The sequence below is a fragment of the Salvelinus alpinus genome, chromosome 5 (genome assembly GCF_045679555.1).
Source record: "Salvelinus alpinus chromosome 5, SLU_Salpinus.1, whole genome shotgun sequence".
Classification (NCBI taxonomy): Eukaryota; Metazoa; Chordata; class Actinopteri; order Salmoniformes; family Salmonidae; genus Salvelinus; species Salvelinus alpinus.
The window spans coordinates 66,830,616-66,845,553 of NC_092090.1; the positions used below are offsets into that span (position 1 = coordinate 66,830,616).

Genomic DNA, 14,938 nt, shown 5'->3' on the forward strand with positions numbered 1-14,938 from the left:
ACATTTATTTGGCAGAGAGAGTCTCCAGAAACGTATCTCTAAGTGTCATCCTGAAGGGAGGTGGTTTGTTGGGGGAATCACTGGATGACAGCTTGGGATGATCATGAAAGTTTTTTGTTCTCTTTTGTTTTACCCTGTATTCAGAATTGTTATGTTACATCGCATCAATGGGTGGTGCTAAGTTATTAAACATGTACTTTGTTTCTCTTTTCTTTTCAAGTCAATATGTTTTTAGGTTTTGTGGAACATGAGGTTGTTCATTGTTCCAGAGGAGGGAATGATGTATATTGACTAACTGATTTGAGAATGTGTTAGTATGTTTATAACTGTAGAACATGCATTAAGAGTAGTGACGTGTGTGTCCTGGGTTAGATGTAATGATAGAGGAGTACCGTGTGTTATGGGTTAGATGTAATGATAGAGGAGTATCATTCCCAGAGACGGTATATTGTTACAGGAGATAGCTCATAGAAGAGGGAGGACAGCTAACTGTACACAATATGGGGGTTTAGGTGAACATTACACATACCTAGATCATGGTGAGAGTAGAAGAGATAGTGGTGGCATATCAGACATTATGGTAAACGTTCACGACACCTGGGGCTCAGAGTTTTGTTATTCCCAACTCATTAATTTTTCTCCAATTTCTAACAGACAGTGAACATTTGACAGATTACATGCAGGGGGTATTCTCCCGGCAGGCGCTGTAGGGACAGTAACTGAAGGAGCAGTATTAGTAGCGAAGGATGCCATATTGATAGCACGGAATTGGACTACTGTGCAAATGAGGGGTATTGTGACACTATAGTCATGGGTCACGTTGGAAGTAGCAGGGGTTACTTTAGTAGCAGGGTTGGGATATCAGTTTATGACGACTCATGTCACATGGATTGGTAACTGGGGGACCGATGGGAGGACAGGGGATGCGGTTATTCAAATGTCACAAATGATGTCGTCAGGAAATGACCCATGTGTTGCAGTGTGTCTATCCTCAGGTGGAAGCAGAGATATAACCAAGGGCACGGGCTGAATTCTGGAGATTGAGTGTACATCAAGAGACACCAGGCGGGGGTTTGGGACACACAGTACTCCGTACAGTACTTGCAGCGGTAAAGATTGTCATGTCTCTCCTTGGGGGTTGCATAGTTCTCACGTGAAGTGAGGTCCAGCTGCATAATGGGTGAGTGAAGACACCATGACAGAGGAAGCGGAGCGAGAGAGAGACTAGATTCCACTAAGACATAGAGATGGGTGGGGTCTGGGAGCTACTATAAACATCATAGTTGGGTTGGGTTAGCTGCTTTATTGGTTAATGCATCATATGATAGAGGATAGAGGGGTAATTATACTCTGAACAAAATGTTGAAGGCATTGATGTGAAAGCATGTACAGTGCTGAGTTACCTCAAGAGGATGTAACGTGGATTAGGGATACGCACTTGCATATCCGGTGACGTGCCTATCAGGTGAAATGGAGGAGATGGGGAACAAAGTGAAAATGACATGACTTGGGAACACCTCTCGGAACCTGGGGCCTAAAGGGGAAGACTGGGCGAAAGCATGAGGAAGCTTTTTAGAGCTACTGGAACCCAGTAGGAAAGTACCCTGGAGGCATAGAGTCAGGTGAAGAGAGAATGGGAATTGTCATGGTCTCAGACTTTGGTTTTCATGCATATATAATTATGCATAGTTTATCACATCATTAATACTGTTATGTTTTGTGCTACTACTCTCTTAGGAACCAGAAGGGGGAAGTGGAGAAACTAAAAGCTGCTCCATCTGACATAGAACGAGACAGCAGATTCAGCTGGAATGGCTTTTTGTGATGATAGATGGAAATAAAAGTGTGTGATCATAGTACAAAGGCCATAAGTCTCTGAATTTGTAAACCTCACTGTGAATGCTTGTTCATTGTTTGTTCCATTTGTTAGTTTGTTTAATTCATGTTTTATAATCATTTGTTCGTTTTTTTATTCATGTTTTATTATCATTGTTTATCCATTTATTAGTAATTTCCAAGTTTATATAAATTGAACATTAGGATGCTATTCTTCAAGAGGAGGGACTGTTGGATTCGACATTTTGAACATTGAGATATTAAAGACATGATAGATCAGACGCATAGTGTATTAAGGAGTGAAATCTGTAGAAAGACAGTGGCTGTGGAATGTGCTGGGTGGATGGGAGGAGCTCAAAGGATTGCTATATCCCCTGAAGGGAGTAATAAGGGTGTACTACCCTTTTCCTGTGGAACCATACGATGTAAGGATTGGAGAGAAGGAGGAGTGTCTTAAGGGGGATATATATACCTGATATGGGAGAAATGTTGGGTTGTCTGAATTACAGCTGTACAGAACCTTCGGGAAGAATTCAACTTGGTTAAAGCTTCTCTAGTGTCCGTGAGTTATTTACTCTGAAAAATAAGAACCTAACAACCTGAATCAAATGATGAAACCAGCGGCCAAACGATTGAAGATATTCTGACGTTTTTTCAGCTCAATATGAGTTTTTATTAGTCAGTAAAGTAATGTAACGTTATTGATCTGTCTGTTTCCCTAGCTAATTCCCTACTTTTCCCACTGACACGGTATATACAGCTCTATAGGCTTCACTGTCATGGTGCACAGTCAGTACACAACACTATGCTCATCATGTCTTAGCAGGATCAGATGGTCTCAGGTGTCCCTGCAGGGTCAGACAGCCAGGGAAGACCAGTCTGTGACAGTGCAGAGGTGAACTTTTGCAGATACAACAATGAATTTTCTCTGTGCAGCAAACACTGGACAAGCAAGAAGCTTCAACGATTGACAAGGCAGTCTGACTAACCTCTACAATTGATTTCCAAACTGTATCAAGGGTTGATAGGCTTTTCCCGATGACACAAAGCATATAAAACAAAAATGGGAGAAAGACCTGGGAGACACTATTGATGATGAATGGATAGAGATATGTTAGAATGCCCAGTCATGTTCATATAATCTCAGACATAAATTACAGCAGTTTAAGATCATCCATAGAACATACTATATGCCAGTGAAAGTGAATATCATGCACTCAGAAATGCAATACCTCTGCTGGAGGTGTAAAACACTAAAGGGGACATATTTGCATATGTTATGGTCTTGTGAAGGCTGGCTGGAATTCTGGCAAAGACTATGTTCTTTTATCTCAGCATGTCTACAGATTCTCCCTTCTTCCTGTTTTTGTTTGCTTGGAAATGTTGATACTGGAGACTGTTATCAGAAGAAACTATGTAAACTAGCATTTATAGCAGCTGTCACGCCCTGATCTGTTTCACCTGTCCTTGTGATTGTCTCCACCCCCTCCAGGTGTCGCTTTTTCCCCCGTGTATTTATCCCTGTGTTTCCTGTCTCTCTGTGCCGGTTCGTCTTGTATGTTTTAAAGTCAACCAGTGGTTTTCCCGTTCTCCTGCTTTTGGCATTCTCCTTTTTCTAGTCCTCCCGGTTTTGACCCTTACCTATTTCTGGACTTTGTACCCGCCTGCCTGACCATTCTGTCTGCCTTGACCACAAGCCTGTCTGCCACTCTGTACCTCCTGGACTCTGATCTGGTTTTGACCTTTTTGCCTGTCCACGACCATTCTCTTGCCTACCCCTTTGGATGAATAAACATTGTAAGACTCCAACCATCTGCCTCCTGTGTCTGCGTTTGGGTCTCACCTTGTGCCTTGATAGCAGCTATGAAATGCATTGCCATTCATTGGAAGGTTGTTTATCTTCCCACAATGGATGGAAGAAATGTCAAGTAATATATCACTGGATTTGATTTATTACAAGATTAAGGGTATACTGTGCAATTTCATAAGGTCTGGATGCCTTATATGGAATACAGTACGACTAAAGGAGTCTGCATTGAAAACATGCCCACGTCAGGGGAGATACCTATTAAGGCAATCCCTAGCTGCTGGGCTGCTCAGTCCTGGCCCTGGGGGTCTGCCGTCCTGTTGGTTGTCACTCTGGCCTTGGCCTAACACACCTGAAACCGATAATGAATGTTTCACTAAGATCCTAAAGGTGAGTGGGGTGTGTTGGGTTGGGGAGCTGCAGGGCTGTGGACCCCTAGGGGCAGGACAGGTTGACCCAGCTATATTGTGTTCAAGTAAAAAGAGTACCATTATGCCTATGATATGAATTATATGGAGGGTCTACTGTTCCTGTGTGTTAATGTGTATGTGTTTTAGAAAACATTTATTTTCCAAACCTTTCCTTGGGGAGGAAGTTGTGTTGGGGGGAGAGTTGAGTTATTGACTAGATTGGTGGGGGTCGGGCGTGCAGGCGGCTTGGGCTGATTGGTCGTTCTGGCAGAAATTTGATATAGAGGATGTCTTAAGACATTCAAAAGTCTTTGTACTTTATTTGTAAGAGTTGTTCATTTTTTAGGCGATTGGTTAAAGGTGCAACACAATATTGACAATTGAATTACTTTTGAATGTCTATTGAATTATCTAGTTCAGTCTTATCAATCACTTAAACATATCAAATACCTAGCTTGATGACTGTGGGCATTTTTGCTTACTTTGTTGTTCTAAATAGAGACCGCTAGAAGGGCCATGGGTCATATTAGATTGTGTAGAAAGCTTTAGATGCCCCCAAAGAAGGGAGGACCCCCCCAGACCCCTGCCAAGTTATGCCCCCCCTCTTCTAAAACCAAAGTTACACCCCTGTGTATTTCATTTGTATTTCAGAGCTGTAGTCTAACTTTCCAATACATGCTGACATGATATTAGGATAGCTATGAGGCTCATATGTGGACAATAATTATATTATGAGACTAAAATAATGGTGGATTGATGAGAAATATATGAAATGGTTTCTGAGGGAAATGCCCTGGTACTGACATTTTCAGTGTCTTCAAGAATTGTAAAGATTAATTTAAAGATATTCTCTGGGTTGGCTTGTTGGGAAGTGCTTGTAATGTATAAAAGAACAGGTGGGAACCATGCTGTAGGTGTAAAGAGAAATGAAATGAATCTTGCAGTAATATAACACTAAGTCTAAGTCCAGCCATCACCTATTTCAATGACAGAACAACAGATTTGGCACTTATGTGAGCAATTTTTTGTAGTTCTTGTGGTTATTTAGAACATTTTGGCAGCAGGGTTAAATGACTCTTGCATTATAATGGTCTTGCTTTTGACACTTAAATAGATATGCTTAGAAATGACTGCTCCTGGTCACCGTCATTACATCCTGCAGGGCTTTGACATGGTAACTGTACCAAAAATGGAGGGACACTCAGTCAATGACATTGAACAAAGGACAAGTCTTCAGTTCCTATTGATTTTCGCCACAAAGTGCTTCTTGGCAACAATGCTTTGGCACAATTATTTCCCATTGAAGAAATGATTGAAGATGTGAAATTGAAGTCTTCCACCAGAAAAATAAAACTTAATGCTGGCGTAGACATAGACCTTGACCTTTTCTCAATTGGATTTCCTCAACTCCTGCGTCCTCTCGGATCCTTTTGAAAAAGGTCAAAGGCTATTGAAGATTGGCGGCGAGGAAAGGGAACGTGGACGAAAATATGTTTGTATGAAATTAAATGTTCTATTATCAGGAAACAAGGTAAGACCCAAGTGCAGACTGTGTGAATTAACAATGTTTATTGTAACAGGGGCAGGCAAACGACAGGTCAAGGCAGGCAAGGGGTCGATAATCCAGAGTAGAGGCCAAGGTACAGGACGGCAGGCAGGCTCATTTAGAGTGGTCAGGCGGGTGGGTACACGGTCAGGACAGGCGAGTGTCAAAAACCAGGAGGACGAGAAAAAGCAAGACTGGGAAAAAATCCATGCGCTGAGAAAAAACACTGGTTGACTTCACCAAACAAGACGAACTGGCACAGACAGACAGAAAACTCAGAGGATAAGTGGGGAAGATGGGCGACACCTAGAGGGGGTGGAGACAAGCACAACCACAGGTGAAACAGATCAGGGCGTGACAATTATATTGACAAGATAGTCGAGCGACCACTCTAACAATGGGAATACATGTTCTCAAAGGTGGAAGGCAGGCAGCTGAGAGGATGCGAGATCAAGTGGGACCATTCTAGCCAATGAGAGGGCAGATGCGTGTGTGAACAACAGCCACAAATTTTATTCAGAGCTAATCTGCTCTGAGTTCCCTGCAAATGTGAATGTGTCTATTTCTTTGATTTATTCTATGCTATCCTTCCAATTTGATTGGCAGCTGAGCTCTGTGAATGAAATCATCATATTTTACATATCATTGTGTTTTTTCTCCTGCTTCTGGGTTTTTGCAGCATGGGCGCACACACAGATATCTATAGAACACAATATTGCTGTGCTGCGACCACGTGGACATGAAGAGGTAACTGAACTGTGCTTTGAGTGATCGTTATTCTAGTTCCAAACTAACATGCTATAAGTCAAATTGACAAAAAAAAATCAAAAATGTTGATCATACCACAAATGATTTTCATTTTTAGCTTTTTATTTATCGCGCAACATAAAACAATATTGTGGGTTGTACCACATACACTATGTATTCACATAATACACCATACAGCTACAAAGAGAGACTGAACAAAAACAAAACAACTTTTTTACATACTGCATACCTGACATGAAAAAATAGAACCAAGAACAATCTTTAAACTCAAAAAGGAATGTAGCTGCCAGTTGTGGTGTTTTGTTTGTTTTCTGTTTATTTGGGGCACGATTTAAACTTGAGAACTGAGAGGGGGGTATAAATTGTGATAATATTTGTGTGTGTGTTTATGAGAAGGAGAAAGGGGGACAGAGAGAGGGGGGAGGAAGAGAGAGGGTGGGGGTGAGGGAGATAAGGAGAAAAGGATAGAGAGGGACTGATTATTATAGAATTATTTTCAAAGTTGCTGAAATGACGAGTCCACCAATATCAGCGCATTCGTAACAACCTAAGTATTACAATACTTACAGTGGGGCAAAAAAGTATTTAGTCAGCCACCAATTGTGCAAGTTCTCCCACTTAAAAAGATGAGAGAGGCCTGTAATTTTCATCATAGGTACACTTCAACTATGACAAACAAAATGAGAAAAAAAATCCAGAAAATCACATTGTAGGATTTTTAATGAATTTATTTGCAAATTATGGTGGAAAATAAGTATTTTTTCCACCATAATTTGTACCTATGATGAAAATTACAGGCCTCTCATCTTTTTAAGTGGGAGAACTTGCACAATTGGTGGCTGACTAAATACTTTTTTGCCCCACTGTATATTTGATAAAATTAGCCAATTAGCAATTACATTTTTTGTTGACCAAATTCGATTCTCTCTCATTGACCTCCATACAAAAATTCCTCACTTCGTGGTCATATTTTCGTGTACAGATTTTGGGCTGCGTAAACCCTCTCCCTTCGCCTCTTCCTCTCTGATGAAATGAGACTCTCCTATTCCTCTTGCGTGTCATCAGGCAAATTACGTTTACAGTGGTGTATGCCAAAATAAATGTGTAAATTGATTTTAAAAAATTAAGCTAATTAAATGAGTTGTGCAAGACATTTTATAGATAAAATGAGACGCATCTTCTTCTTCTTATTCTTCGGTCATGCTTTAACCTCAGACCTCCAAGGAATCCTTGCAGGAAAGCCATCATCCCATCATGAGAGAAAATAGCGTAATTTCATCAAAGTACACCCTGCAACTGATTGGCGACTCTTTTGATTTGGGTGATGAGGTTGAACGATGTTGGATTGGATGTTGCAGGATGTTTAATTCAGTCCAACATATGTTATTTGTTGACCTGGGCAGTGGTTATTTGATTGGGACAGTGTACAGATGGGTAACGGAGGGCGAGACAGAAATGACAAAGTACTGTGTCATGTTCAGAAGTCGTGATAGAGGCGAGGTGCAAAATACATTTTATTCAGAGCTAATCTGTCCTGAGTTCCCTCCAAATGTGAATGTGTCTATTTGTTTGATTTATTCTATGCTATACTTCCAATTTGAATGGCAGCTGATCTCGGTGAATGAAATCATCATATTTTGCATATCATCGTGCTTTTTCTCCTGCTGCTGGGCTCTTGCTGCAAGGTCGCACATGCGCACACACACAGAGACAGACAGTCAGACAGAGACAGTCAGACAGACAGACAGCGAGAGACAGTGACAGACAGACAGACAGACAGACAGACAGACAGACACACACAGACAGATAGACAGAGACAGTCAGACAGACAGAGACAGTGAGAGACGACAGACAGACAGAGAGAGACAGTGAGAGGCAGACACAGACAGATAGACAGACATATAGAACATAATATTGCTGTGCTGCCATCACGTGGACATGAAGAGGTAACTGAACTGTGCTTTGAGTGATTATTCTAAGTTGTTGGTCAATAAGTCAAATTGACAAGAAATTGTCAAAAATGTTGATCATACCACAAATGATTTTCATTTTTAGCTTTTTATTTATCGCGCAACATAAAACAATATTGTGGGTTGTACCACATACACTATGTATTCACATAATACACCATACAGCTACAAAGAGAGACTGAACAAAAACAAAACAACTTTTTTACATACTGCATACTTGACATGAAAAAATAGAACCAAGAACAATCTTTGAACTCAAAAAGGAATGTAGCTGCCAGTTGTGGTGTTTTGTTTGTTTTCTGTTTATTTGGGGCACGATTTAAACTTGAGAACTGAGAGGGGGGTATTAATTGTGATAATATTTGTCTGCGTTTGTGAGAAGGAGAAAGGGGGGAGGAAGAGAGAGGGGGGAGGGAGAAAAGGATAGAGAGAGGGGGGAGGGAGAAAAGGAAGAGAGAGGGGGGGAGGGTAGAGAGAGAGCTGGAAAGTATGTGAGGAAATATGTGAGATGTGTAAGCAGTTAGTGAGTGTATAAGTACGTAAGAAAATAAGTGCATGAGGGAGAAAAATAGCGTGGGAGTACACAATTGTTCCAATATTGTTCCAATATTTTAACATTCTCCCCTCACCATTAAAATGTACAATATACCCAAACAGTCATGTTTAATAGAATAGCTTCCGCACATACACTGCAACAAGTTTTCAATTAAGATAACAGTCTGTTCACTTCAATATAATATGATCATTCAATCCCCATACCAGTTAAAAGTACCTTATGGGGACAAGGATTAATAAAAGTGTATGTATGAAATGTGTGAGTGCTTCAATTCAACAGTTGTCTTTTTTTTTTGTTCACTGCCTTGAACATGAATGGGAAATTCCCATAAGATCAGCACCGGAGAAGTTCCCCATCCACTGAAACTAACATATTTAAAATAATAGTTCCTCTTATCATTCTAAGAGCTCTAAAAAATATCAGTGATATAACACACACTATCCCACGGGGGGGGGGGGGGGGGGGCACCATAGCACCAGCCTCCTTTGAGCATTTTTCAGTTTTTTCCATCACGTCTTGAATAGAAATTTACAAAATTCATCTGAAGAACATAATGATCAGCACCCATTATTACATACGGATCATAAATATGACTGGATCATTATAACTGTGTGTGACTCATGCATTGTCATTCTGAAAGGGGGAGTTTGTTCTAACAGTGAGAATAGAATACAATTGAAACCGGATCATGACTAGTTGTGAGACAAAGGAACAGGCATATTTTCCCCCCAGTCCCTAAGTTAGTCAAAGTCCTGTTGGTCATGTCTGTGACAATCTATGACAATTAACAAAAGACAATATTACAAACTATACTACCAGGTATTATCTGGTGTCTTCCAGTAATGCACTGTACCTTCAGTCGGGTACTACAAGTGTTAAGTTGTCATGGTTTTTCATTACGGTTACATCCGTCACTACTGTTATAATCACTATCATTGATAATAATAACCAACAACCACATTAAAAATGAGTTATGGTGGTGGCAACCTCTCACCTCATAGTCTAACACAATGAACAAGATAGATTGCTGGGGCTACACCTCACCTCTGTCACTAGAGTTCTCTCACACATTTCTGATGAGTTTGATTCTGCACCTGTTTGATTCTCGTGTTAAAAAAACAAAACAAAAAACAACATATTTTGAGCTCTATTCAATCCGTATCGTTGAAGCGTTACAGATTTCGTGATAGAAATGTAGTCATTTCCCGATTGCGCCGACATGTGATGCATTTAGCGTGAATGCCGTCTCTTCCAACACCGGACCGTTGCGTTTAAATTTCAATTGGGCTTTACCACTGAATTTCTGCGATACGGATTGATTACAGAGCCCTTCGTTTAGCATTGGTTCTCAGAACGGATAGCCAGATATCATACTCAGGTTTATAAGCAGCCTGATTACTGATTAGGTCTATCTCTTCTCATGAAGGGGGACTGGTTGGTTGCTGTCAGAGGTATCGTGTAGTACAGTACTAATGAAATTCGGACAGCAGTATTGAGTATACATCAACAGACACAACAGCACATTGGAAATCTCTGTGTTGCTTTCTGCTGCTGAAGGCTGTCTGACAAACTGACTGGACTTAAAAGCCGGGAATCATTCATGATTTAGTCATTATCCCTCACCAGTTAAATAATCTTACCTAAATATTTTAAATATTTACATTTTTTATCTCTCCCCCCCTCAAAAAAACACAAACCAAAAAAAACAAAGCTTCAAGTTGTCAATAATCTGTTATTTTTTAAAGATTAAAAGTGCTTTTATAAAATCTTTTCTTCTGTATGTACAATTTGTATTACCTATTAAAAAAAAGAAGAAAAACAATCATCATTATCATGTAATAAATAAGAATAAAAAAAGTGGATTAAAATGAGTTTAGATAAGAGAGCACACAGGGAAGCTGTGGACTGATGTTTTTCATGTTTCTCTGTCCTCTGTGGTGCCTGTGTGTGTTTCTAGCTTTTTGCAACCGTGACCAGTGTCTCTGCAACGTTGAGGTATAGAGAGCTCTATATCGACAACTTCATAAGCACCAGGGTTTTTCATCTCAGAAGTGAGCACCAAGCAGGCTCTGGCACACACACACACACACACACACACACACACACACACACACACACACACACACACACACACACACACACACACACACACACACACACACACACACACACACACACACACACACACACACACACACACACACACACACACACACACAAAGCTAAGAGCTGGATAAAACATGCAGCGCTGCACTGAGTGAGAGGCCTCTCTAACAGGCTGAGGAGGATCTTAGTGCAAGATGTGGGAAAAAGATTCACAACCTCTTATAGCCCAGTCCACTGTGGTGCACATTAGATAGAGACAGATGGGGCTCAACCCACTGACTGCAACACGTGATGACTTCGGGCCAATGCGGGAGGCAGCCAGGATTGGTGAATACGTTTTTACTGGCTCTGTTGTGACAATGTATGCATAGAGACAAACCTAGCTCTGCTTCAAGACAACAAACAGCACCATGCAGAAAGCAGGACTGACTGACTGAGCCCTTTGTGTGTCGACATGTGTAGAGAAAGCACCAGTGTGTGTTTAGGAGTGCATTTCTGTCCACACACTATTCCCATCAATGTCTCCGGTTTCAGTGTAAAGGGCTTGCATGGCCCGTGCTGCCTGCGGTCATTGGAAGGACCAGACTTTAGCAGCCATGCTTCGGTGGTTTAAAGCAGTAAGGCATTGCTCTGTGCTGGCTGGATGACAAGAGCTTTGTGTGTGCGTGCGTGTGTCTGTGTGTATCAGTGCACCATGTTACAGGGGAGTCATAGAACTGGAGGGATAGATCTCTCAACCAACACCTGAAGGATGATGAGGACTTCTAGTGCCTGTTGTTCTACTCACTCTATGTCTCTGCCATAAAAGCACCCTTCCTTATATTCAGCATCTAGTGCCATGAAGAGTAGAGAAATGGAGTGACTGACATCCTCCCTGTGAAAAGGATGAAGGTCAACATGAAGCACCAATAGAGTGAGGTGGATTGGTAGGGTGAGAGTAACAATGACGAGAGAAGAACCCTTCTCTTCACAGCACGGCAGACAAGACAGGAGTTTTTTTTTTTTTAAAGGCATGAGTTTGGGGACGTTGCTAAAAAAACGGATGGTTCCGAGAAGTTTCTGTGGTTGGTGGCGCTTCTCTTCACTCTTTTGGTAATGATTAGTGATTCAAAATGTTTAGAGTTCTATGCTGGAAAGGCTGTCTTGAGGAGCCGTGCAGTGCTGAGAAAGGCCATTCTCCAAATACAGTCACAAGGATGTCAAAGGCCAAAGGAAAAACAACAAAGAAATGGGCAGATTTCCAGAAATATGGGAAGAAAAGAAAGATCCGACTGAGAGACAGAACCCCCTCGGTCAAAGACAAAACCAAAACCAATCACATCATTAATAACAACATTAATGACAAAACAACCATATCAGCAAAAAAAAACTAATCAACTCAGCATCATAAAAATAACAATACCTGTAATAACAACATTGACAGTAACAATAGCAATCGTAATAATATTGATAATAATAGTGATAATTAGGAGGATCATTAAAATTCTATGAAGAAGGAGAAGCGATGGAGTCCCCCCGCGGAGGAAAGAGGACGAGCACCACAGGCAGTGTGTCTGTATGGTCCAGGGTTTGGTCCAAACTGCTGCCTGACATGAGGTAAAAAACAAACAAAACGAGGGGTTAAACCAGTAGTCCCCCTCCGTCTAGCCCAGAGGACACAGAGCAGGAAGAGATGGATGGAGAGAGACACAGGACTAAAGGAAGGGCTGAGACACTCCTCCCTGGCCTGCTCAGCCCTCTCTCCCTCCACCAGTCTGTGTCTGTGTGTCCATCCATCCTCACACAAAGTGGCTGTAGGGCCCGGTGAGGGTGGTAAAGGCGTAGGGGGATACAGTGACGGTAGAGGTGGTGTGTCGCGTGGGGGCCAGCCGCGTCACCGGCCCCTCTCTCTTGTCCGTGGTCTGGCCAGGCCCCGGGCTGGCCCCTGCTGCCGTGGCCCCCAATTTGCGTTTCTTCCCATGTTTGATGTCCTCGTAGGGCAGCCCCAGTAGAGCTGCCTCCTGCTGCCTCTCTCTAGCCCGCTCCGCCAGCATCTTCATCTTGGCCTCCCAGATCCACTGGCCGTGGCACGGCTGGTTCATGTTCTTGTGCTGGTAGAACACCAGGGAAATGCGGGTGGGGTGAGAGCGGTCGGGCCTCTTGAGCGGTGTGGTGGCGTGCAGCTCGCGCCGGGCGCACTCAATCAGGATGGACCCGTGGGCGGGCGCCACCGCCACCCCTCCGATGCTGGGGTCCAAGAAGTTATGCTCGCTGTCTGACCACCGCTCTTCCTCTTCGAGGTTGCGAGGAGTCTCAGCCTGGGACTGTCCATCCGACTGCTGTAGGGCATCGGGGAACAAGCGTCCCTCTGGGGCCGGGGACGGTGTACCTGCCATAGAGCCTCCGGAAGACTTCCAGGCCTTCTCCTGGAGCCCCAAGGGGGTCGAGCCCCAACTCTCGCCCGCCTTGGACCACATCGTGTCGGGGAAGCCTCCGGTGGGACTGGGGCTGTAACCAGCAGGAACCATGCCCATGGGCCAAGCCTTAGGCTGAGGGCTGGAATCAGGGCTGTCCCAGTGGCGGGGGGTGCCGGGGTGTGAGGAGGGAAAGGGGGACGGGGGTATCTTTATGGAGGGGGACGGGGAGGGCGCAGGGGAGGATGTGGGGGTGTTTGGGCCATGGTAAGAGTTCCACTGCTGGGAGTATGGGGAGGGCTGTTGTGGGGGATGCTGATGCTGCTCTTGGGGGTATGGGGACTGGAAAGTCTGCTGAGGTCCCTGCTGGTGGAACTGCTGCTTGTCTGAAGTGAAGGGAGCCTCCGGGGGGCCTGGTGGTTGGAGGTTGCCTTCCCAACTGCTGGGCGCCCTAATGCCGTTGGACTTGTGCCCATGCCAGGGCCCTCCAGTAGCGCCAGGCTGTGGGGTGGTGCTGGGCGTGCCGGGACAGCTCTGGGCATTGACCCCCTTATAAACTGGCATATCCATGGGCTCCTGCTTGATGACGGGGGTCCCTCTGTGGGAGGGCTCTGAGGAGACTGAGGAGGGACGTGATTGGTTGTAGTCAGGCTGGTGAGGGTGTAGGTAAGCGCTGCGTTGGTGTTGGTTGGCTGGGTCGCCGTGCTGCTGCTGCTCGAGGTGGCCTGGGCTCGAGTAGGAGTGAGCCAGCCTCGCCTGGAGGCTCTGAACGTCTGGCTTCTTGTCCACAGGACTGGGGGAAAACTTGGGCCCCATGTGGTGCCAGGAGCCGTTGCAGCCCTCGTAAGTGAGCTCATGGGGGAAAAGTGTGCTAGGGTTGAGGGGGTAGTTGTAGTAGCCATAGGGCAGTGCTGCCGGTATATTAGGGCGGTAGCCATTGACAGGGCCTGGTGGAGGTGGAAGTGCAGGGGGCTGGCCATTGGAAGAGAGGCCTCCCTGTGCGTAGTAGCCAGGGTGGGAGGGGTAGACGTGGTAGGGGTCTGCAGCCTGGGCAGGGTAGCCCTCCAGCTGACCATGGAAGGGCTGGAAGCGCTGGTCCACTGGCTCCTTCTTTATGGTGGGCTTCACCTCCTGCTTAGGGATGGCTGTGGAGGAGGGAAGATAGAGGGGTGATAAGACGGGTAAGATCAAGCGGTTTTAATGGTTCACTTGGTTGGACTTTTGGGATCGATGGGTTTGATTCCTGCATGGGCTGCATACTGTAAGCTGACTAGCTATAGGTGTTAACTGTAGGTCAGTTTGGATTAAAGCATCTACTCTCGGGCTCCCCAACTGGTAGACCATTTGTTCCGGGCCCCTGACCGTCCGTTCAAGAAAAAACGATCCCTGATCTGCTCTATGACCACACTATTATCATCATACTGTAAAGCTGGTTGGAGTTTTGCTCACAATACTAGAGTGATGGGTTTATTGTTATCATAAACCTCACAGCACTCATAAAAGCAACTCTCCTACATGTTTATAGCAGAGTTCAGAGGTCATCTCA

General features: G+C 43.9%; 1 protein-coding gene across 4 annotated transcripts in view; it reads right to left on the bottom strand.

The window, feature by feature from the left end:
- Positions 1-6,448: 6,448 nt before the first annotated feature.
- The window catches only part of LOC139576581 (methylcytosine dioxygenase TET3-like), a 66,812-nt gene continuing 58,322 nt past the window's right edge, over positions 6,449-14,938 (bottom strand). For all 4 annotated transcript variants that reach the window (XM_071402831.1, XM_071402830.1, XM_071402832.1 and 1 more), the window contains one exon: positions 6,449-14,537. In XM_071402831.1, the coding sequence (XP_071258932.1) occupies positions 12,778-14,537 (1,760 nt within the window). In that variant the 3' untranslated portion in view covers positions 6,449-12,777. The remainder of the gene's footprint in view (positions 14,538-14,938) is intronic.